Source organism: Cololabis saira, chromosome 11, assembly GCF_033807715.1.
Source record: "Cololabis saira isolate AMF1-May2022 chromosome 11, fColSai1.1, whole genome shotgun sequence".
In the NCBI taxonomy this organism is placed as follows: Eukaryota; Metazoa; Chordata; class Actinopteri; order Beloniformes; family Belonidae; genus Cololabis; species Cololabis saira.
The window spans coordinates 28,672,185-28,696,885 of NC_084597.1; the positions used below are offsets into that span (position 1 = coordinate 28,672,185).

Here is a 24,701-nt window from a genome sequence, read left to right on the forward strand (position 1 = left end):
AGTCCATGTGTACGTTCCATGATTATGAGAGCAGTTAATGCTTCTTTCACGATGGCTCCAGATCTTTTTATTGCCCCAGCAACTTCCCTTCCGGATATAAACTTGCAGGCAGATGCGATCTGTTCTGAGCACAGCTGAGAAGATGAACTAAGTAGTGCTTTTAAATTGTTCTGTTACATTTGTATTTTAGTGGGTTCTGGGTTTTTTCCCTTAATAAAGGGTTTTACCTATAGAGAGAGTAGTTAGGCACTAATAAGTCTTTTACAGATCTTTTACAGGTTCTGATATTTGGCTTTGTAGTGGGCACAGAGGTAAGTGGTGCTGCATCTTTAAAGGGATTCTATGAACTCTGCAACACCCTTTGGCCTCTGTGGTGTAGTAAGTGATTCTTTGAGATAGAAAAAAAAGAAGAAAAGTTTGGAGTGTGATGAGAAAAAAGTGTTTCCCATACTTGATGAAAACCAAACAGCTGAGACGTCAGAATATAGTACAGACTAGTGTTCTGCCCAAACCAGGATTAGCGGGGGGAACACCAATGTTCTGTCTACTAGAATGTATCATCTTCTACGCTTCAAAATCAGCATGCTCCTCTGTTTCATGGTCATTCTGCATCGAGACGCCTGATGTATGTTCAGACCCTTTTGCATGCAACTGTTTAATTAAATCTACTGAAATCAGAATCATCTCTCAAGTCTTATTCTTGGTAACTTAGACACTCAGTTTTCAGTCCAGTTATTCATCTAGTTGGAAAGAACGTGTTAAAGAGGTTTAGCAGGTTTTTCCACAACAGTGACTTAAATGTAGATCAGATCACACTTTTATGACTAATGAATGTAGAAAACCAGTAAATTCCAAGCCTTTTACATACGTTTTCATTAGAAATGTATGTAGTTATTTTGATTGTATTACATTATCAAAGTATTGCAAGTAATAGTAATATTGCATATATACTTTGCGGTCTGTTACAACAAATGCAGGGAAGTAAAATGTATACGGTAGGGTATTGGGTTTGCATCCCCCACATCCCATCAGATACCATCAGAGTGGTGTCTTAAGACTGTTTTTTTCCTTACCACTGTTTGGCTTTTCTCCTGGAGGTTTTACATGCCTACATGCTTACATGCATTGTTTATGTAATAATTGTTTGGGGGTCATGCCCTGGGTTTCTGGAAAGTGCTTAGAGACAATTTGTATTGTAATAGAGCTATATGAATAAAATTGAACTGAATTGAATTGAAGAGTTTGGAGGCAGAGCAATCATCCCAGGCTCATTGTCATATAATTTGAGGCTTTCTTAAAGCAGTGTTTATAGGGCTCGCTACTGGGGGAGACTGCCACTTGTAGGGAGATTTCTGTTGCCATGTTAGGGGGTTGAGAGGCCTGCAAAAGTAAAAATATTTATAATAATTTTATAATAAAATTTAGGCTGATTGCAATGTTGCATATTCCCTGGAAATGTAGTAGTAGGAATATATTCAGGTAGAGTATAAACAAACTCATCATTGTAATTAGTGCATTGATAAAAAATGTGTAATATTATGTAGTGAAGTCAAAGGTTGAAGCTGCTCTCAGCTCCACCTTCACTCAGGGGCGTCAATTGGGTATGGCAAGGTATGGCAGCCGCCACACCTATTATTCTATTACTTAATACACATAGAATAACTACAAATGCAAATCAGAACACCATGATCGATTTCACTAGTTATTATACACTGCAAAAACTCAAAATCTTAAGAATATTTGTCTTATTTCTAGTTAAAATGTCTAATTTTTAGTCAAAAAAAATGTCATTACATTTAAAACAAGTGTCATCACCAGAAAAATAACTTATTTGACCATTTTCACCTGTTTCAAGTAGATTTTCACTTAAAATAAGTGGAAAAATCTGCCAGTGGAACAACATTTTTTTGCTTGTAATGAGAAGATAAATCTTGTCCCACTGCCAGATTTTTCTACTTATTTCAAGTGAAAATGTACTTGAAACAGGTGAACATGGTCAAATAACAAGTTATTTTTCTGGTGATGACTCTTGTTTTAAGTGTAATGAGATTTTTTGACTTAAAATTAGACATTTTAACTAGAAATAAGACAAATATTCCTGGTAAGATTTTGAGTTTTTGCAGTGAGCGAGACTGCATTTGAAAAAGTTCAAATTTTCTTAACCACACAGATAAGCTCCATAGACTTCTGTGATGAGTACTTGCTGGACGTGTTGATTGATACTCTAGTTAAATTCTGTGACTCGTAACCTTGCCATACCTTAGCTTACACTGAATTGACGCCACTGCCTTCACTGGAGTGATGGTCCTTCTCTTTGATAAAACCTCCCCCTGCTGGTGAATCTTTAAAACTGCAGCCTCAGTAAACCCCACACGTAAAGATTTGTTGTATTGAAAGGTAGTAAAAAAGTATTATTAGTAGCCTATTATTAGGGTTTTTTTTAAAGAGCGAAATACAATAATTTTGTTTTTCTTTAGTTTTATCACTGAAAAAAAAAAGTTAATTCTAAAACTTTCAACAAAAGAGGTAACATCTTCATAAGTAGGCGACCTACCAAGAAACACAGCTTTTACGCCCAGTGTCAACATAGTTACTTTCATGTTTATTACAAATCACGCCTCCATCTTTGGTTGACGTGTGATACTTTTCACAGCGGAAGTTATGATCCGTCTCCTGTTCTGGGATTGCGTATCTTTAGTAGACATTTATGACAAGAAAGTAGGAGGGGGTTGAAAATTTGGGAAAGCCCTTCTTTCCTCCTGGAGTGCTGACGCGTCCAGCGGCTACGTGCTGCTCAGGAACACAGCGGATTACTTATGACACATTGACAACAGACTTCACCATGTTTCTGGGCTTTTTATTCCTGGGGACCCTCTTTTCCCAGGTCGTGTGTTACTTTTCGGAGGAGAAGTATCCGGAGGAGTCGAAAATGCAGCCTCCCACCGTCGTTATCGCCATCGTAGCCAGAAACGCCGCTCACTCGCTGCCGTACTACCTCGGAGCTCTGGAGAGACTCAACTACCCCAAAGAGCGCATCTCTGTGTGGTGGGTTTCCTGCATGCACTCTCTCTCTTTTATCCCTCTGTAGCAGCCGTTCAAAATGTCAATGGCATTTAAATGAGTTTGTGAAAGGCGCAGGGTCCCACCCCTCCCCTGTTCCCCTTGTGCCTTTCACTCCGCAGCAATCATTTCCTGCTGAGGATGGTTGTGTCCCAGTGAGTTCACCCAGAGTAAGTGTTGGAGGGAGCAGTGATTTCATTTACCAGGCAGGGGTGCAGATCCCATGTCAGGATTGGGCAGAGCTGGTAGAGGAGCCAAAAATTGTACTCAAGTAAAAGTACTGTTACTTCAGAATAATATGACTCAAGTAGAAGTAAAAAGTAGTCATCCAAATAATTACTTGAGTAAAAGTAAAAAAGTACTGGTTGAAAAAACTACTCAAGTACTGAGTAACTGTTGAGTAACGACTGATTTATTTTTTTAACACAACCATTCAAACAGACAAAAGTACAAAATAATCATCTTCAGGCAAATTCAATCAATAAAATAATAAAATAAATTAAAATTAATAAAAAATAGCTTAAATCAAAATAATCTTAAAGTAAATTAAAGTACTTTAATAAATAATAAAATAAAAGAATAACAGAATAAAACAATAAATTAAGCACAAGTAGCACAAAATTTCAAGCCTTTGTACTTTTCTTTTTTAACCAGGCAGAACTAGAACAAGCTCATGAACTCATAGAAACTCTGTGTGTGTTTGAGTCTGTGTAAATGTGACAAAACATGCAAAAACAAACATTTTTCCCAAAGTATCACTCAGTGATGTCATGAGATTGACGCATACGCAGATAAAAGGGATAAAAGAAAAGTAACAGCTCGACGTAGCCTAATGTAGCGGAGTAAGAGTAACAGTTTCTTCTTCACAAATCTACTCAAGTAAAAGTAAAAAGTATTGTGATTCAAAACTACTCTTAAAAGTACAAAATTTCCCAAAAATGACTCAAGTAAATGTAACGGAGTAAATGTAACTCGTTACTACCTACCTCTGGGATTGGGGGGGACCAGTGGCGTATCCAGGACATTTTTACTGGGGTAGACCAAGATGGGACACAGAGCCGGACTGGGGAGGCCATACCGGGAGAACCTTTATGAATGGCATGTGATCAAAATGTGTAAATATCACATTGCTTTGCATCAACATCTACACATATGTATAATAACTGAATTCTAGAACTCATGTTAGCATTCATTGAATTGTCAGACTTCTGTTTTGACATTTGACAATTTTCTATTCCTCTTCCATTTCAACCTATTATGGTAATTACACATTTTCAGAGCCATTCTCATTGTAGAACATTAAAGTCCTCAACAAAATCAATCTGCCGATAATATCAGGTATAATGTACAGGACTGTCTCAGAAAATTAGAATGTTGTGATAAAGTTCTTTATTTTCTGTAATGCAATTAAAAAAAACAAAATGTAATACATTCTGGATTTATTACAAATCAACTGAAATATTGCAAGCCTTTTATTATTTTAATATTGCTGATTATGGCTTACAGTTTAATATTAAGATTCCCAGAATATTCAAATTTTTTGAGATAGGATATTTGAGTTTTCTTAAGCTGTAACTCTGTATCTAAGCTGAATCACCTGAGCTGTCATCATTGATTGACCGGCGTGTCTTCTTGTTTGGGAAGGAGGAGAAGAAAAAAAACTATTGCCAATATGCAACTCATACCATGCCATAGATTGGTAAAGAATACTGCACAGGGAATCGTTTATTGTGCTTACCTTTCTTGTTTATTTGTCCTAAACAGCTAACAGTGTGTGTCACTGCTTACTTAACTGTTATATTCGTAAATCCCAATTTTAAGGGTTTTGGGCATGTAGTGTCTACTCATCTCAAATTCTTCTCACCATCTTCCTTTTATCCTATGGGACTACTTTATGCACGATCAATTGATATATGGATGAAATATGGAGCCCCAAACAAGTTGTTAAACTAACTGATCATGTTTTAACACAGTTATGGTGGTAAACAGTTCTAAAAAAAAAAAAAGAGGACCCATTGCTAAGAGCACAATAAACACAGCACAAGTTGACCCAACATCATATTTATTTACATAAATGTCCATGTTTGTTTTCATCTGTCATTTTCCAGGACTCCCTGGAAGAAGAGATCCTGTATCTTAATAGGCTAACTCTTCTTGTCTAAATCTTCTTATCTGTATGTAGACAACTCATGGATAATACAACTTGACAATAAATTCATATTCATTCATTTATATAATCATTCATTTAGAGAAGAGACAACAAAATCATGAAAATTATCAACAAAATGTACCAATGTTGCCCTTTTTATCATCAATCTGACCAGTAGACACAACAACATTTATGGAGTAGCAATACTTTGATTCTGTACACCTCAAAACGCACCGTGGATGTATTATTTTTTTTTAAATATATTTTTAATAAATATCCTACATATTCAACCTTTAAGTCTGAAAATACATTTGTTCAATTTTGAATAATTTAGGGTATTTTTATTGGGGGGGACAATTCATGTTTTTCAGAAATTGGGGGGGACGTGTTAATTTTGTTAACAAGGAAGTTGTTGCCTTGTAAAATTAATTGTAATCTATGCATGGGAGGACGCTGTTTATTGATTTGTGTTCACAGCCTTTGAACAACACCTGAGCAATCAGTTGACTTTCAAATCCTTTAAGTAAGCCCTTCCTTTAAGTGAGGTTCAACCCTCCAGTGCTTGAGTGAGAGTGTCTTTGGTTCAGTTGTTGTAAAAAGTGATATCAACCTGCCAAAAATTCCAGATGTCAGCCTGGAATTCAGACAGAAGATAGCTGACGTTCATCTGCAGTGTTGCACTGGGTCTAGAACAGCAGTAAATTGCAAAATACAAGAACACATTGTTAGTTAAAAACCAACCTGGATGTGTCTGACAGTGCAAGATTTCCAGAACTTTAGGATAGGAAAATAGTGTGACATGTCGATAAGGATTCCCAGATATCCCAGATGATTGTTGCTAAACTGGTATCTTATGAACTTGAAGACAAATTGAAGACAGGCAGAGGTTTGCCAGTGAACATTTGAAAAATGACACTTGGTTTTCTATCGTTTTTCTGCTGTCTTATGAGATGAAACATAAGCTTTTTGGGAACATGGATGATGCTCAAGATCAACCCTGAGTATTCCAACAAGACAATGTCTCAAAACATGCATCTGTATTTGGCTAAAGCCATTTGAAAGACACCAAAATCAATGTCCTGGATTGGCCTCCCAACCCAGACGTCATTCCTATTGTTAGTCCGTGGAGGGATGTTAAAATGGGAAAATGAGCTGGGACAATTTTCCATAGAACAATCGACGGAGATAGTCTGGCCAGCCATAATAATTATTTTCCTCTTCAAAACAAAGAATGTATTTGATTCCTCTGGATTGGGCCTACAGAACCAATAGAGGCAGAAGGAAATGCCCCGAGAAGCCCTGGACGGGCCTGTCAAGCCAAAGTGTTAGAATCAATTCTGCAGCCATCTTATTTGCTGTGAATAGTGGCTTTTGGAAGCTTATTTATGAGAGCATCAAGCCTGCCCTTTTCCCATTGTGATTGGTTTGGTACATTATGTACCAGTGGAAATGTGTTTATATGGGAGGCTACCGGGCTCATTTCATAAGACAGAACTTTTTTCTGAAGTGAATGGTTTGCCAGACCTGGGCTTATTTAGAAGTCAGCATAAGAAATTGTTGCATTTATAAGTCTCAAAGGCCACATTATTGATTTATTAATTGTGAGACGGCTAATTATTGTGTCATGGGATAATATTTTTTCCTTGTTTCAGCTGAATATGTCAGTAAAATATGTTAATATGGCTCTGCAGAGATTTGTCTTTGTTCTTCTGGAAAATAAATAAAAGCTTTTGGTCCTGGCCATTTCCATGGAAAAGTTAACTGTTTAGGGAGCTAATCATTTTGATCTTGACTGTAAACAAGAGTTGTAACTGCTTCTAAAGTTTCTGTTTTCTGTGTTCTCCTCAGGGCAGCCACGGATCACAACTCTGACAACACCACAGCCGTACTGAAAGAGTGGCTGACTGTCATGCAGAAGTTTTACCATTTAGTGGAGTGGAGACCCATGGAAAAGCCCTCGTAAGCGTCTCAGTGAACTTGCATCATTATTTGTTATCATCACAGAGATTCTTATAATAGTTTATGACTTGATGCAGCATACAATCACTGGCCACTTTATTAATGTAGGTACACCTGTCCAACTGCTCGTTAACGCACATTTCTAATCAGCCAATCACATGGCAGCAACTCAAATGCATTTAGGCATGTAAACTTGGTCAAGACGATATACTGCAGTTCAAATTGAGCATCAGAATGGGGAAGAAAGGTGATTTAAGTGACTTTGAACGTGGCATGGTTGTAGGTGCCAGACGGGCTGGTCTGAATATTTCAGAAACTGCTGATCTGCTGGGATTTTCACGCACAACCACGTCTAGGGTTTACAGAGAATGGTCCGAAAAAGAGGAAATATCTAGTGAGCTGCAGTTCTGAGGGCGCAAATGCCTTGTTGATGCCAGAGGTCAGAGGAGAATGGCCAGACTGGTTCGAGCTGATAGAAAGGCAACAGTAACTCAAATAACCACACATTACAACCAAAGCATGCAGAAGAGCATCTCTGAATGCACAACACGTCAAACCTTGAGGTGGATGGGCTACAGCAGCAGAAGACCACACCGGCTGCCACTCCTCTCAGCTAAGAACAGGAAATTGAGGCTACAATTTGCACAGGTTCGCCAAAACTAGACAACAGAAGATTGGAAAAATGTTGCCTGGTCTGATGAGTCTTGATTTCTGCTGCGACATTCGGATGGTCGGGTCAGAATTTGGCATCAACAACATGAAAGCATGGATCCATCTTGCCTTGTGTCAACGGTTCAGGCTGGTGGTGGTGGTGTCATGGTGTGGGGGATATTTTCCTGGCACACTTTGGGCCTATCTTGTGTGTTAGTCTGTGACAGAAACTATCCAAGGCTCCAGTTTTACATTTACCACCTATTTATACAAACTAGAAGATATAAACACTGAACCGATTCTTTGACTTAAGTAAAAGTAAAAGTTGAAAAAAAAGAAAAGAAAAAGTCCCATGTTGTAAAGTATACTAAATACTTAGGGTACAAATGTAAAGGCTGAGCCTATGTAAAGTATAAATAAAATGTGGTTTAAGGGATGTCAAACCTTTTTGACCTCATATATGATAAAGAACACAATCTTGGAAATAAAATATAACAGTTTTAACAGCTAACTTGAAGGAAATTGAGGAATAAACCGCTCCTCTGAATCTTCAGTTTCATTCATGCTGACAGTTACATGTGCTTATTTTCATCGACATGCCCGTTGTCACGTGTCATCTTCACCTCCTGTTATCTGACGACACTGATGGTCACTACATTAAAAACTACAGTAATGAGCCTCTTTTCAAAACTGAAGGAGAACAAAGTACATATATTTGTAGTGAAATTGAGAAGGTAAACATTCTTTTTTCAAATTGTCATGCAGTATTTGTCATGTATGTCCCAAGATAATAATTGTTCATCTTTGATCATCTCGACCATGCAAGCCCTGTATTATTTATTTTTTCAATTGCCATCAAAAAATGAGATGAGACTTTTCAGTATGTTTTGTTTGTTTATTTATGAAATGGATTCCTGTATCAAACATATCTAGTTACTAAGATTATTCTACTTAACTCAGTTATCAACAGATAACATCTGTGTCAGGACATCTGTCTCATCCAGGGTCCTGTGTTGCAGTTTTACAGAGTGATCCAGATGTGCACCATAAGCAGAGGTGGTTCATGTTTGGACCATGCTCCGTGTCTCCCCTGAGTTTCTTTACAGCCTGTGTTGACTTCTGTCTTCGTCACAGTTACTACGCAGGAGAGTTTGGTCCTAAACATTGGCCCAACAGCAGATACGAGTATGTGATGAAGCTGAAGCAAGCAGCACTCAACTTCGCCAAGAAACACTGGGCTGATTACATCCTGGTACATTTTAAGACCATCTTTTTTTCTTTTTTCCCCCTTGTCTGCATATATATTAATGGTTAATACCATGCTTTCTTTGAAGATGGTCTTTTTTTCGATTTAGCTGATGGCATGCGCTTTTCTTTGCATCTGCAGAGGATTACTGAATTATTTCATGCAAGAGAAATGTGGCAGCTGTTTTATGACACTAAAGGGACACAGTCATTTTCTTCCACGTTCTTTTTTCCTTCTCTGTTTCAGTATGCCGATACGGACAACATCCTCACCAACCCAGAAACCCTCAACCTATTGATCGCGGAGAACAAGTCAGTCATCGCCCCCATGTTAGACTCGCAGGGAGCATACTCCAACTTCTGGTGTGGCATCACCCCACAGGTGAGAACTTCACATCGCTCAGTTTCTGCTGCAAAATGCTCTCGTTATGTAAGACATTTGTGCACATTTTCAGGGATATTACCGTCGAACAGCAGAGTACTTCCCGACCCGCCACCGTCAGAGACTGGGCTGCTTCCCCGTGCCTATGGTCCACAGCACGCTGCTGCTGGATTTGAGGAAGGAAGGGATGAAGAAACTGGCTTTCTACCCTCCTCATAAAGACTACTCATGGCCCTACGATGATATCATCGTTTTTGCCTTCTCATGCCGCTCTGCAGGTTCGTCTGCTTCATGTTTTGCCTTTAGGTCCACACAAACCACCTGCTACGTGAAACACTTGGATGCTGACACAATTCTTTTTTTTCTTTTAGCTGTTAACCGAAGCATATTAAAGTTACAGTTCTATAATGTATATATTCTTAACATGTGGGCGATTGCTGATTCTCATTCAAAGTTGAGCTCTTCGATATGAAAAAAAAAACAACCTGTTAAAGGACTTAAAGTTACGACAGCTTACGTAAATGTTTTCCCTTTGGTGGAAGATTCCAATCTCTTTTCCCCCAGAACATCCAGCTAGGTGAGGAAAACACAGAAGGTCGAGCTATTATTGGTGACCATAAAACGAAAACTTCACAAGAGATATGGTTCACTACAAGCCTCAAGAGAAAAAATACCAAATTAGACATCACAAGAAACAACTTACAAACTTAGGGGCTTTTGCATACCTTCTCTAAGTCTGTGGTGGAAAATTGATTTTTATCTGCACTCATCAGTCGGGGTAGCAGCATCAGAAGCATTGACTAAAAGAAAGTGAACGAACCGATCAAGAACACTGGCTCTGAGTCCAGGACAGCTCTGGGAATGATTGGGCAAGGAGGAATGCTGCATAAACTTGAAAAATATAATGGCTAACGCTGAACATCCTCTGCATAGTCATTTTCGCTATTATATATTATATAAAGCTTTCCTGCAACATGAATGCCTTCATGTTAAAACTTAGTCTTTAAGCCATATTCATTATTTAAATGCCCCTAATGTTTTACTAAGCAGCTAAAATTGTGTCAGTGTCCAAGGAAAAAGGATTTTACTCTATTGCATTATTTCATGCTCTTGTTCAATTCAGTACTGATGCTAGTCAACGGTACGGATGTTGAATTGAACTGAGTTGATTGACAGATCCTTGTTTTTTTCTCAGCAATTCAGATGTACTTGTGCAACAAGGAGCGCTACGGGTACTTAAACGTTCCAGCTAAACCCCACCACACTCTGGAGGACGATCGCCTCAATTTTGTCCATGTGCATCTCGACTCCATGAGTAAGAACACACTTTTTCACTGTGTTGTGATTTATATTAACGATTAAAACTGGAGAGAAAAAAAGCAGCAAGCAGCATAGATTTCTTAAAGCTTTCACTGATCAATAAACACTAGTTCATGCTGTGTGGTGGTCTACTAAGTCTTGTCTTGTTTTTGTCATACAGTTGATGGTCCCCCCATGCGTCCCTCTTCATTTGTTCACATGTTTCAAAAACAGAGAGATCTCATGGGATTTGATGAGGTAAGCGTATCTGCATGGTTTTCCTGGTTTAGGTGTTTTTGGCCTTTTCAGATAGATTATAATACTGTTCTATACTAGACAGATGAAAACAAGTATTTTTCATTCACCATTTTCTTTTCTTGCATTGTCACTTAAATGGTTAGTAATAATGAGAGCATAAAATAAATGAATTTTAATGCTGGATCATCCGGACCAAGTGTACGTCAGGGTTTTACAGACAAGAATTCCCTTGATAATGACATGCACAACAGTCACGACCATGCAGCGCATCTTTCTGCCTTCAGATATATCTGATCAATCTGCGACGCCGGCAGGACCGCAGAGATAGGATGTTGTTTTCCCTGAACGAGCTGGAGATTGACGTCAAGGTGGTAGATGCTGTGGATGGAAAGTGAGCAGCACACCCTCCTCACACTTGCTTGGAAAGAGCACTTTAAACTTTTTAGGGGGGGATGAGAAGGGGAAAAACAATCGAAAACTACAGATAGAGTAAACAGTAGATCAAATATTTCTATAATAATAGATGTAATGATTCACCACATGATACACAATTTTGTGCTGGTTCAGGCTCCATTTTTTTTTTTTTTTAAATCAGTTTCTGATTAATTTACAATGTAATCAGTAATTCATGTGACTAGATTTGTTGGTTTTGGTGTTGTACGAGTTCCAGTCATTTCTCCAGGTGTAACCTGTAGTTGTGTGTCTGGTTCCAGCGCGTTGAACAGCAGTGACATTAAGATCTTGGGCGTGGACCTGCTGCCGGGCTACTATGACCCGTTCTCTGGACGCACCCTGACCAAAGGAGAGGTGGGCTGTTTCCTCAGCCACTTCTACATCTGGAAGGAGGTGAGTGGGTACATGTGCACATGAGTATGCATACAGTGGGCTCTCCTACACCCAAAAGAAGCATATATTGATGGCATTACTGGTTGGTCTTTGTGGGAAATACTATTACAATATAAATAGACTTAAATATAAAGATAATCCACTTGTACTAAAATATTGATGACCTTGGAATATTATGTAGTGGTTTTAGAATGAGGTGTTTTTGACAGTTTTCATCGTATTCTCCTTTTTCTACTTTATACTCTTTCTACTATATATGAGTGTTTTGTTGAACTGAAGAAGATGATAAAACTGTAGAGGATAGTGCTAAAAATGTTTGCTGACTCCAAACAAATTAAGCTAACACACAAAAATTGTACATTTTATATAACACTCTGATTGTTCCATATCTGACCTACTGTGTTGAAGTTTGGGGAAATGCCTGTAAAACATATATTCAATCAATTTTCATTCTGCAAAAAAGAGCCATAAGGATAATTAGTAGAAAACGATATAGAGATCCAACAAATCCATTATTCCTTCAGTTAAATTTGTTGAAATTTCATGAACTAGTAGACCATAGTATTCTGCAATGTTTAAAGCTCATAAAAAAACTTTACCAATCAACATTCAGAAAAGATTTGAAAAAAAGAAAAAGCAAGTATAACTTAAAAGGAACAGAGATTTTTATAAAACCAAGATTCAGGACAAAATTGATGGAACGTTGTGTTTCTGTGAAAGGAATCAATTTATGGAACAATCTGAACAAAGAAAACAAAGAATCCAAATCAAACATTACATTTAAAAGAACAATTAAAACCTGTATGTTAAGGAAATATAATGAAAAATGTTGAGTTTGATTGACATACCCGTAGGCGGTGGTAATTTTATTTAATGTTATTTTAATTTTATTTTAGTTGTTTTTATTCACTTAGTTGTTTTTTTTATTTTTTATTTTATTTTTTTTTATTATTATTAATTTATGTTATTTGTGAAAGGGGCAGATCAGATAAGATTCTTCTTCTTTCTGCTCCCTTTTCATTCATAAGTTAGGAACATTTGTATTTGTGTTTGTATTAAATTGTTTTGTTTTTTGAATGAAATAAAGAATAAAATGAAAATAATAATTTTCTTATTTACTTGAATATGATGACACTTCTTTTTGGATCGTTAGCAGTGATGACATTCGCCCCCTGCTGGCCGTGAGAGTTAATGCTGCATTTCTGTGTCACTGAAACTCCCAAGAAGTTTGGTTTTTGCATTTCAGACGGATCCAAGGAGATTATGGAGCTGGAGGCACGGATTTTATAATGAGCCAGGTTTGTAATATATGTCAACTTTTTTTCCTTGTCCTTAGATTGTGGATATGCAGATGGATAAGGCCCTGATTTTCGAGGACGATATTCGTTTCCAGGCCAACTTTAAGCGACGAGTGCTCAGGCTGATGGAGGAGGTGGAGCAGGTGGAGTTGGACTGGGACATCATGTGAGACGTTTTTCCTTCATGTGCTTTAGAGGTCATTTTGAGGTCATTATGCAGGTACGGGAGATGTCTGGTTAAGTTGGTCTCAGTGTGCGCAGTTATACATATGTATTGAGTTAGATTTTAGAGCAACACAGACACACATGTTTTTTATTTAGATCATACCAAAAGGATTAGACAAAACTCTGGCCACATAGTCAAAGGGTTTTGAAACTATTCCTCAGCAGACGGATTCTGTGCACTGTGGATTGGTGAGACACATGTAGAGAACAGTCGTGGAACAACAATGTAAGAAGCAACAAAACATATTTCGGTAATTGTGTCTTGGACAGGATGTCTTCCTTCCTTTTTATTTTTTCAATCCCACTGAGTTTTTCACACGGCTGGTCCTTGCCACAGATACTTGGGCAGGAAGCAGGTGAACCCTGGAAATGAAGAGCCGGTGGAGGACGTCCGTAACCTGGTGGTGACCGACTACTCGTACTGGACTCTGTCGTACGCCATCTCTCAGCAGGGAGCCCAAAAACTGCTCAATGCGGAGCCGGTCTCCAAAATGCTGCCCGTTGATGAATTCCTGCCGATCATGTACGACAAACATCCCAAGTATGTATCTCGAAAGGAACATGCTCTCATCCACAACCTGCAAGATTCTCCTTTCCTTCTTTTAATCATATTATTTTTTTGGGATCTAAATAATACTTAATAATAATTAGGGCTGGGCGATATGGACCAAAAGTCATATCTCGATATTTTCTAGCTAAATGGCGACACTCGATATATATCTCGATATTTTTTCTGTGCCTTAATTGGGGTTTCCCCCAAAGCATTATAGCATAGCATCTCTGTTAGCTTCATTTTTTTCTGAGGCAAACCCTTAAAAAAACAGTCAGTTTTAATACAAAGCCTCGTGCCAAATGTCACACAGGTTCCTTTATTAACAGAGGTCTGCACAATATCAAAATGTATAAAACAAATGAAATAAAAATAAACTGCTTGCATATATAGAATAAAAATGCTTCTTGAATAAAATAAAACAAATATCCCTTTCCTGCATAACAATTAAGTTAAAATACACTGTGCAATTAATACAATGTAGACAGTAACAGGCAGACTTTTCCACTGAGGTTGACAGTTGTGCAAATAACAAAACATTTGTGCAAATCTCAAATAAAACATTCAAGTCAATTTGTCACAAAATAAGCTATATCAAAATCATTAAAAAAAAAAGTTAAAAAAAAAAAAAAAATGTAAAAAAAGATTTTTTTTTTTTTTTTTTTTTAAATCGATATAAACGATATTGTCTCGTACCATATCGTGTTTGAAAATATATCGATATATATTAAAATCTCGATATATCGCCCAGCCCTAATAATAATACTACAGTTTCTGTGGTGGATGGGATTGGTTTGATTTCGGATTCCTCCGACATGTTGAAGTTTCCAGTATTACCCCCGGTGGTCTCATGTCTTTGTCACTGTAGATACAAAGTGCTGCTTACTGTAGTGGATTCATATATAAAGTCCAAGATTAAAAAACACTATATAGCTATGGACCTTTTTGTTCTTTCATAACAAATCTGTCCAGATTCAGCAACTTCTAAAATAACACCAGTAGTCTATAATTTATCTCCACTGGAGGACGTTTAAAGACAAAAGCAAACCTCATAATTGCCAAAAGTATTCATTCATGCATAAACCTAAGTATATACTTTGTGTTTAACCTAGTTTTGTGTGGATCCTGTAGATTAAAGGGCTACAGTAGACTTTGGTTTTAGGTCTGTGATTTTTCCCTGAAAAGAGGTTACTCACATGGAGTTCTTGTCCAACTGAATTAGGAGTTTCAAAATAGATCTTTACATGAACATTTTCCCCTTCCTGATGTGCAGGCTTATTGGCAGTATTTCTCCATGGGACAGGTTGGTTTTTAAGATATAAAGGATTGGGGGGCTGCAACTTTTCCAAGCACAGTGTGACAGCAAGACCCGAACTGCCTGAAGGCTTTTTTTAGGGGAGTTTCTACAAAAGATTACATTTCTTTGCACGTGTTCAAACATGTTTGCTGTCTTACTTTGTAGATGCAAATATAGTTGGAATGATCTCGACAAGGGCAGCACGGTGGCTTAGTGGTTAGCACTGTTGCCTCACAGCAAGAAGGTTCCCGGTTCGACTCCCAGGCCCAGCAGGGTCTTTCTATGTGGAGTTTGCATGTTCTCCCCGTGCTTGCGTGGGTTCCCTCCAGGTACTCCGGCTTCCTACATGCATAGTAGGTTAATTGGTGATTCTAAATTGCCCGCAGGTGTGAGTGTGCATGGATTGTGTGTATCTATGTGTCCCTGCGATGTCCAGGGTGTAACCCCTGCCTCTCACCTGAAATGAGCTGGGATAGACTCCAGCAGACCCCCGTGACCCTGCAAAGGATAAAACGGGTATAGATAATGGATGGATTGATGATCTCAACAAATAACGTAATAATAAATAACGTAACTTCTGCCTAGAAGTTGGGTATATGGGTAATCTAGACCATGTTTTACACATTAGTAGCTCAAACAAGGACAACTATGTCTATGTTGATGCCTTTTACTACGTCTCTGCTGGCGGTGGCTGCAGGCTTCATGTCCACTGCTACTCCTCACGTACAGTTGTAGTGAACATGACACCTCTGGAACTCCTCTATGGAGGTGAAAACTTTACTTGGACTCAAAGTTTAACTTTTTGGCTGCAATCTGACTTTTTTAACCACCACAGTCACATCACCACTGGCTGCTGATGTCAGAGTCTCAGTGTGTGATGGGTTCTTTGGTTCTTATTATGTGTCTAGTGTCTAGTTGGAGGACTTTTGTATCCAGTCAGTTTGGAAAGAAAGTGATCTAAAGTGCATCTTGTGTCACTGGTGGAGGTGAAATGTCTTGACAGCAATTAGCTGGATGGACATTAATCTTGGTACATGCAGTTACTACTACTGTCATTTAACAGATGCTTTTATCCAAAGCGACTTAAATCTGAGAGAACAAACCCACCATTCACCCGCGGAGCAATTAGGGTTAAGGGCCCAAGGTGGTTGATCTTGGTTGCCATTACACGGCTTGAACCTGGGTCATCTCAGTCCTCCTTATCTTAAAGGAAAACTATGTAAATACATTTGTTTTCATTCACTGAGAAATGTAATTTTATGTTTTGACCAGATATGTTCAAAGCTAATAATGTACTCACTGGCTTCAGCTGTGCCTTCAACAAGGTGCAATGGGGAATTTGGTAAATCTGCAGCTTTGCATTGTCAATCTAGTTCAGAGTATTTTACAACACACAGCTTCTAGTATAACACTAATCTAGGGCTGTTCGATTTTGCCCAAAAATAAAATCTCGATTTTTTTCTCTCAAAATCCGATTTTCGATTACGATTATTTTGTGAATTGACAAAAGGCAAAGAAATGATTTCAAATATGCAGTTTTTTTATTGAACATTTGCCCCATTGGGCTTTAAGTGCAAACTTTGCTCTTATTAAACCAAAAATGAATGAATAAAGTGCAAAACTCTGTAAAATAAGTTGAAAAAAAGTTTGAAAAAATATAATAAAATATAAAGTTTTATCTCTGGAAAAAAAAAATCAGCAAATCAGCACTTGCAAACATACAGTAAGTTATATTTCCAATTAAATAAAACAAGACATTTTCTAATTAAACTAAACTGGGTCTTTGCATGCTAAATAATAATGCAACCCATGAAGGAGGTAGAGATGTCTAATGTCAGTCATTACATTTGCTATTCACATTTGCAAGTTTTTTGCTGGAACACGAGCCGGTCTACCCGGTGGCATGTTACAACGCCCCCTCCTACACTAAAGAGCCTCTCCCATGGGGCACTTGTCGCAGGTATTGAGAGGTATTTCCATCAATCATTAATATGGTATCAATCATTAATATGTGTGCAGACAAGGTAAAAAAAAAGTGAAAAATCGATTTTATGATTTTCACGTTTTAACATCGTTCTTATTACATAATCGCGATTACGATTTAAAATCGATTAATCGAACAGCCCTACACTAATCTTTTGGCTTTTTGTTTTTGCAAACATACCAAAGCCTTCTCAAAACAGTAACAGAATTCTCTTTTTGACATCCATAAAACTGTCAAAGTTTCTTTTATCTCTTGAAATTCCCAAACCCAGCGCAAGACGCTTGTCTGTAGTTTGTGGTTATTTTGTCTGTTTGTGGTATGTCATTAAAACCTGCGACATGCAGGAGTTGCAACATCTTTATAACAACAGAGATTTATTGAATATTAGCACCGGCATATGGCCACACGAGACTCTGATGTCATTTCTAACCCAAATATTTATATTAACCCCAACCAGCCAACTGTTCAAATCATCAGACACTAACTACCAGAATTAAAATGCATTTTAAGCAGAAGGATCTGCGAACCAGAGGGCTTAGGAGTGTTTGTGCTCCACCATATGTGTGGGAAAACTGGCTTGTAGCCAACCCACTTCCTTCCTCTGTTCTCCAGCTTTCTCTCTCACCCTTGTGTTTTCAATTTGATATGCTCGACTGTCCTGCTAAGATTCACGTCGACTAGGCCCCACACATTGCTCATTCCATCATCTACATCAGGGATGGGCAATCCTGGTCCTCCAGGGCTGGTGTCCTGCAGGTTTTAGATGTTTCCCTGCTTCATTGTACCATGATACAAGAGTCTGTGTCGTTAACAGAATTGTGCAGACCTTGATGACAAGCTGATGACTTTATACTTTTCTATAATGTGCCACACCATAGTGACGTTCAATATAACAATAACAAAAAAACAACTAAAATACATATAGACATAAGACAGAGACTAACCTCAACATATCACAAAAAGGAAAAAAATGTTAAAAGGATATATCTAAACAACAACAGCAAACAAGAGCAAAACAAAAAGAGGCATAACATGCCTTTAAATACCTTCTAACCTCCCTGTTACCTCCCTCCCCTATACATCCCTTAAACTTCACTATTGTTTATGTATACACTAAAATTCATATTGTCACAAATCCTCATTTCCATTCTTATTTCATAAACACAATACAACTGGAGGGAGAGAGACACACCATGAGAGCAAGTAGAAAAGCAAGTACATGACAATACCTCCAAAGATAATAAGTAAAAAGAAAAAAAACCCAAAAAAAAGATAAACAAACAAAAAACGTTAAGTCCTCCCCATTCAGTTGTTGACTCGTCCATATATCTATCCGTCAAATAATCCATTGACCGCCTCATTATTAAGAGTACTAAGCTGTTAGCTGCATTTAGATCTCTTCATGTCTTATACTATCTTAGCATTTCACCCCCATTTTTCATATAGCTCTCCCATTTAGCCCACAGCATGTGTCTCATTCGAAGATTTCCTCTGATTTTATACGTTAATTACTCCATTTCTTTTACTTGTTCCATTAAGTCTCGCCATTTCTCTAAAACCGGACTTAATTTCTGAAGCCAGTTTTTTGTTATGAGTTTAAGAGCTGTTATTCTTAAAATTCTTATAAGGTACTTATCCTCAGTTTTAACTATCTCTTTTGGCATTTTCCCTAACAAAGCAAATTCATAATCGATATTTAAGTCCAATTTCAAAATACAACAGATTTCTTTACAATTACTTGACCAATACGTTTTCAAAATAGGACAGGACCAGAAGATGTGACTGTAATCAGCATGGTTTTCACCACAATCCCGCCAACATTTTGATGTTGCTGATTGCTGGAATTTAGCTTGGTGGACAGGTGTTAGAAAATATCTCATCTGAATCTTCCGTGCATATTCTCGCCAAAACAGAGATGCAGTTGTTTTATTTGAGGATAAGCTTATATCTTCCCAATCGGGTTTAGATAGAATAAGATCCAGTTCTTCTTGCCATCTTATTTTTTGTCTCAGTTCTTCTGGTTCGTCATCACTTTCTAAGATATTATATAGTACAGAGATATGATGTTTAACATTCACACACTTATAATTCTTGACTAAAAATCGAATCAAAGGATGAAAGTCTCTAATTGTTTTCTTCTGTATGTCACTGTTTTCCAGATAACTTCTAATTTGTAAGTAACCGAAGAAATGAGAGGATGGCAGACCATGTTCTTGTTGTAATAATGTAAATTCCACAATAACTTTTTTATCTATGCACTGTCAGAATATACTCAATCCTTTTTTGCTCCAAATTTTAAATATACCCACTTCCTTGTTTGGTCTAAAGTCAGGATCTTTACTTATTTCTCTCAATACTAACAGTTTATTTTGGATCTTTAGATCCCTCATTACTTTATTCCAGGCAGTAAGTGTATTTTGAAACTATTTATTGTCTATTTTTTGTTTGCTTGTTTTTGCTAAGAATGGCAGAAGTTTCCCCATCTCTCTGCTTTGGAACAGTTCTATAGACCTCCATTTTGCCTTTATATCATCATTTAGTAATGTTTGTAATGCCTGTATTTGGGCTGCATAAAAATAATTCTGCAAATTTGGGAGAGCCAGCCCCCCAAATCTTTTGGCCAATTTAAGTGTTTTCATTTTAACCCTCGGCTTTTTACTGTTCCATATAAATGTAATTAACATTCGATCCCAACATCTAAACGTAACTGGACTAACATATAGGGGTAATGTCTTAAATAGGAATAAAAGTCTAGGAAGTATATTCATCCTGATAGTATCAATCTTTCCAAATAACGACAAAGGGACTAAACTCCATCTATTTAGATCCTGTTTGATTCTTATTTCAAGTTTATCATAGTTACACTTATATAATTGTTCTATACTCCTAGGTATTTCTATTCCTAAATATTTAATTTTCTCTCTATCCCATTTCCATGGGAATCCATTTTTTAGCTCTGTAGGAATAGGTTCTCCTAAGCTAATCGATTCACATTTTTGCATATTCAATTTATACCCAGATACTGTACTATAATCCTTAATATTAGTCATTAGAGCCGGAAGAGCTCTTTCTAATTTAGTTTTTTTTTTAATATATTTTTTTTATCCCCGATTTTTTTCCCATTCCCATTTTCCCAGTTCTTTCTAATTTACTTAAGTATAAAGTGACGTCGTCAGCATACAATGCTAATTTATGGTGTGTACCTGCAATTTCTACCCCTTGTATTTCCTCATTCCTCCTGATACTAACAGCTAGTGGTTCAATACACAAGACAAAAATGAGTGGTGAGAGAGGGTCTCCCTGTCTCGTAATTTCAAAGGAGCTTGATAGTGTTCCATTAGCTCTGACTTATGCTTTTGAGATTCCATGCATAGTCTGTAACCAAGAAATAAAAGTATCACTAAAAGCAAAGCTTTGACAGGTCTCTGATGACGATGATTAATTAGAATCAGGTGTGTTAAAGTAGGGAAACATCTAAATCATGCAGGACACCGGCCCTTGAGGAACAGCATTGCCCACAACATGTCTTTGAAATCAGAACTCTGGCTCCATCTTCTGTTTAGATTACTACATTCCAAATATTTCAGAGTATCACGGATACTGATGATTTCATCTCTGTCCCCACTCTCCTCCACAGCGAGGACTATAAGTCCCATTTCCTCAACAGAAATTTACAAGCCTTCAGTGTGCGCCCCCTCCTGGTAGAGCCATGTCAATACGCGGGGGATCCCCAGTGGGTGAGCGACACCGAGACTTCCACTCTGTGGGACGATGACGCGGTAAGGACTGATTGGAGGGGCTCTCACAAGACCCTGAAAGGGAACGCGGCGGCTCCCGAGATGCTGTCGGCTGCTTACAGGGATGAACTCTAGTTGACTGCAGGTGGAGGTGTGGAGAAGCTGCAGATCCAAAGGAGAAAAAAGACACTGATGCCGACTTCTTTGTTTTCCCTTCTCTACGACGTGAATAGGCTCAGTGTTTTAAAGTGGACGTTGAGTTCTTCATAGTAAATTAATAAAACGATCATTCAAGGTACGTGATTATTGTTTCCTAAAGGGGAAAGCAACAAAGGCAGACTTGTACAAATGTCCGAGCATATCAAATGCATTTAATTGCACAAGATATTTTACTTCGACAATCCATGTTTTGAATGTTTCTAACTTGCTAAAAAAAATAAAAAATAAGCACTTGAGTGGCACAAGGTTTTTATAATTTACGGGAGTGACATCAAACTAACTTTTGGTTTCATGTTTTTTTTTTTATACCAGCATGTTTTTATGCTCGCAGGACTTAAAAACTCTTAGTGGGTTTTCCAGGGAATATTATTTCATCTCTCAGTCAGACGAAGAGGTTCCAGCAGTTACGCTGTTGTTTAGTCTTTTCTTTTTCTTGTTATTATATGCGTTTGTGTTTCCATTTCTCTGCTTGTGCATGTCTTGCACTGAGACTGTTTCGCGATACAGCTGTATCTACCATCAAGCTACACCGACCATAACTAATGTTTCCTTACAAGTATTTTCTTGAGACTCAAACACACTGAATGTTAGCATAAGGACAATCTACTTTTTTAAATGTGTGTCTTAAAACTCTACATTTTGCATTTATCCATGAAAATTGAGCCCTGTTGTCCCTTAATATGATCCCCAGATTGACACGTTTTGTTTTTGGTCGGTAATATTAAACCTTTTTAAATATTTACAGACCACAAAATGTTAAGTTCCTAATGTTGATTGAAAGATCATGTAATTTGACCTCCTAAAGAGAGAGTTCCCTATTAAATATATTTATGGTTACGTAGTTATAAATGAAAATGTAGATAACACATGTAGATAAAGCATCATTTTTACAAAGTTGAACCTTTTATTAGGTCAACACTGGTGGAAAAACGGCCTAATCTGTATAAATGTGCAGTGGTTGGTTTAGGTGTTTTAGTTCTGCTAATTGATTGAACACATTTTTTGTTTGCATCACAGAGATCCATGTCACTCATAGAATGTTGGTGTTTTATTTTATTTTTTCTTGTTTTAGAAAGGTTTGCATGGAAGTAACTGTTGTTAAAGGGAATTCTGATTTCCTTCATGGATTTACAGTAAGTTTAGAAGATCTAGTCTCACTAAACCAGTCATGTTTAAAACGTTCATCGCGCTCTGTTTTTATTCAGTACTTTCTAAGATGTGAGTTTCTCCTAATGCATGTATCTTAATTTATTGTGTCTGTGTTGGTGTGCTTTATTGATGAATCAGCATAATGTGTGACATATATTGAGGTACAATGTTTTATTTGCCTCTTTGTATTTTTTAATAAAGCATGTTCATAAATTCATGTTTATATTTTTTTTAGAACAACTGGATGGTAAACAGACTAAAAATGTTCATAAAAAATGGAATTAACATTTTACAATTTCAAAATTTGGTTATAATCTCTGTTGCCAAATAGGACTAATTGTGTAAAGAGAAGTATTGAAGCAAACGCTGACATCATGACGCACTGACAAATATCTTCCACAAGAGGGTGGAATGTCTGAATATTTGAGTATGTGGAGCAAGGATCACGACCTAATACATCCATGATCACGACCGACTCCCTGGATTCAAAAAAATTGTTCAGAGCCAAGAGCCAGTCACAAAAAGAAAGAAAGAGAGAAACAAAAAGCTCTGAATGCCAAATTTCAAACTGTCATGACTAAAAGTATAATTTTATATTTTGCAAAATACTTTTTCTTCTTAAGATACGAAGTGCAGATTGATATTCCCAAAACCTTTTTGTTCCTTGGGGGCAATTCAAAGGCCACACAGAGCAGTAAATGAACAACAGTGCAGCTATACTAAAAATGTAACTAATATAAGTGTGAACAAAAGAATAAAGTGTCAAGGTGCAAATTTCAACAGACATATGCAGTAGTGAACAGATTTAAACAGAACTATAGTGCAATAAATAGGAAATTAATATATATATATATATATATATATATATATATATATATATATATATATATATATATATATATATATATATATATATATATATATATATATATGGAGCTATGTGCAAGTAAGCAGATACTAAATAATAAGTGATAGCGGTGCATGGCTACAATAAAACAACAGACTATATATATATATATATATATATATATATATATATATATATATATATATATATATATATATATATATATATATATATATATATATATATATACACTAGAGCTTTACAAAAAAAGAGGAATACTGTCACTGTTTGAGAATAAAACTGCCAGTCAATTAGTTCAATTAGTTCCATCAACTTTTTGCATGTTGGTACAAGCTCACACGGTAAATACACCCACTATGTTCTCTTACAAAGTAGTATTAGAGTATTATATCCACTTTGCATGAAAGCGCAAAGCTGTATGAAAATGTTCAAAGAGCCACAGCTGATTGGATGTGTGGAGTAGTTGACTGGCTTATTCCACTCCCTCAAAACCACTTTCTATGAATAGATGTGTAAACAAGGTCAAAAGGGGAGGGGTCGTACTGTATGTCTGAGTTATTTTTATCAAAATATGTCATGGGCAGTTCAATGAGGTCCAAGAGACTGGGACAACCTGTGAAAAAAACAGGCAGAAAAGTCTTCTGCATTATTATTATTATTATATTGTGTCAAAAGTACTGTAAGTGTCAAAAGGTTCTATTTCATACTGGTTCTTAAGTCAGAACCTTTCTTGATCCAAAACAACTTGATTCAGAACAAAAGAGTCACATTTTGGAAACAGCCGAGTAGTAATAGCGTACGTCAGTTTATGGAGGTTTATATTTACAAGTTCATATCATCAGTTAATGATACAAGTACTGTCAAATAAAAGTATTACACATCATAGCTCCATTTTATTTCACAAACCATTGCCAGTGTACATGATATGTCCAGTTTTCTGAAACTCAAAACATTTCATTATTTATCTGCTATTTTAACTCCAAAGTTAAATTTAATCAGAAGTCTTTATGGCGAGTTATTCTTGTTTTGAAGTGGATAAACCAGGACTTTCAAAACCAAGATTTCCTCAGTCCCTACGTTTGTGCCTCTGTACAGAAAAAGGCATTGCTTCGTTTACAAAATGAGATGAAGAAATGATTAAACTGATGGTAAGACTGTAATACCTTTGTGAACAGGTATGGAAACTGATGATTCTTAACTTTTGACACCCACACCTCCCTGAAAAAACAAAAAAAAAACATAAATTAATTCCAATAAGTAACGTAATCAATGAATTTGATGTGAGCACACTTTTGGAGGGTTCTGAATGTCATGTATGTCAGGAATGTGACACAAACATGTTCTTCTTAATTCTTGGTGCACACTGACTAATCTTTCTGTCAACACAAACATGAACTTGATGCAGACACACATTAACCTGTAGCAGCTGTGTGCACGTGAACTAACCTACTTCTCTCAGGAGCATTATGCCACAGACCAAAATTAATGAACCGTAACTGAAGACTGGTCATTTTGTACAGACTGC

At 37.0% G+C, this 24,701-nt stretch overlaps 1 protein-coding gene across 1 annotated transcript; it reads left to right on the plus strand.

Annotated features, from left to right (window-relative positions):
• Positions 1 to 2,751: 2,751 nt before the first annotated feature.
• Positions 2,752 to 21,387, plus strand: cercam (cerebral endothelial cell adhesion molecule). Its single transcript, XM_061734295.1, has 12 exons — positions 2,752 to 3,045; positions 7,058 to 7,168; positions 8,954 to 9,071; positions 9,312 to 9,446; positions 9,520 to 9,724; positions 10,642 to 10,761; positions 10,927 to 11,003; positions 11,288 to 11,394; positions 11,717 to 11,849; positions 13,186 to 13,313; positions 13,710 to 13,913; positions 20,841 to 21,387. The coding sequence occupies exons 1-12, from the start codon at positions 2,843 to 2,845 to the stop codon at positions 21,073 to 21,075; spliced, it is 1,776 nt and encodes a 591-aa protein (XP_061590279.1). The 5' UTR covers positions 2,752 to 2,842; the 3' UTR covers positions 21,076 to 21,387.
• Positions 21,388 to 24,701: the final 3,314 nt, after the last annotated feature.

Bases quoted from the DNA above. Each gene is read 5' to 3' on its own strand.
- cercam (XM_061734295.1), top strand. From the start codon at position 2,843: ATGTTTCTGGGCTTTTTATTCCTGGGGACCCTCTTTTCCCAGGTCGTG. The intron at 9,447-9,519 runs GTGAGAACTTCA...GCACATTTTCAG, and splicing joins GGTGTGGCATCACCCCACAG to GGATATTACCGTCGAACAGC. The intron at 10,762-10,926 runs GTAAGAACACAC...TTTGTCATACAG, and splicing joins TGTGCATCTCGACTCCATGA to TTGATGGTCCCCCCATGCGT.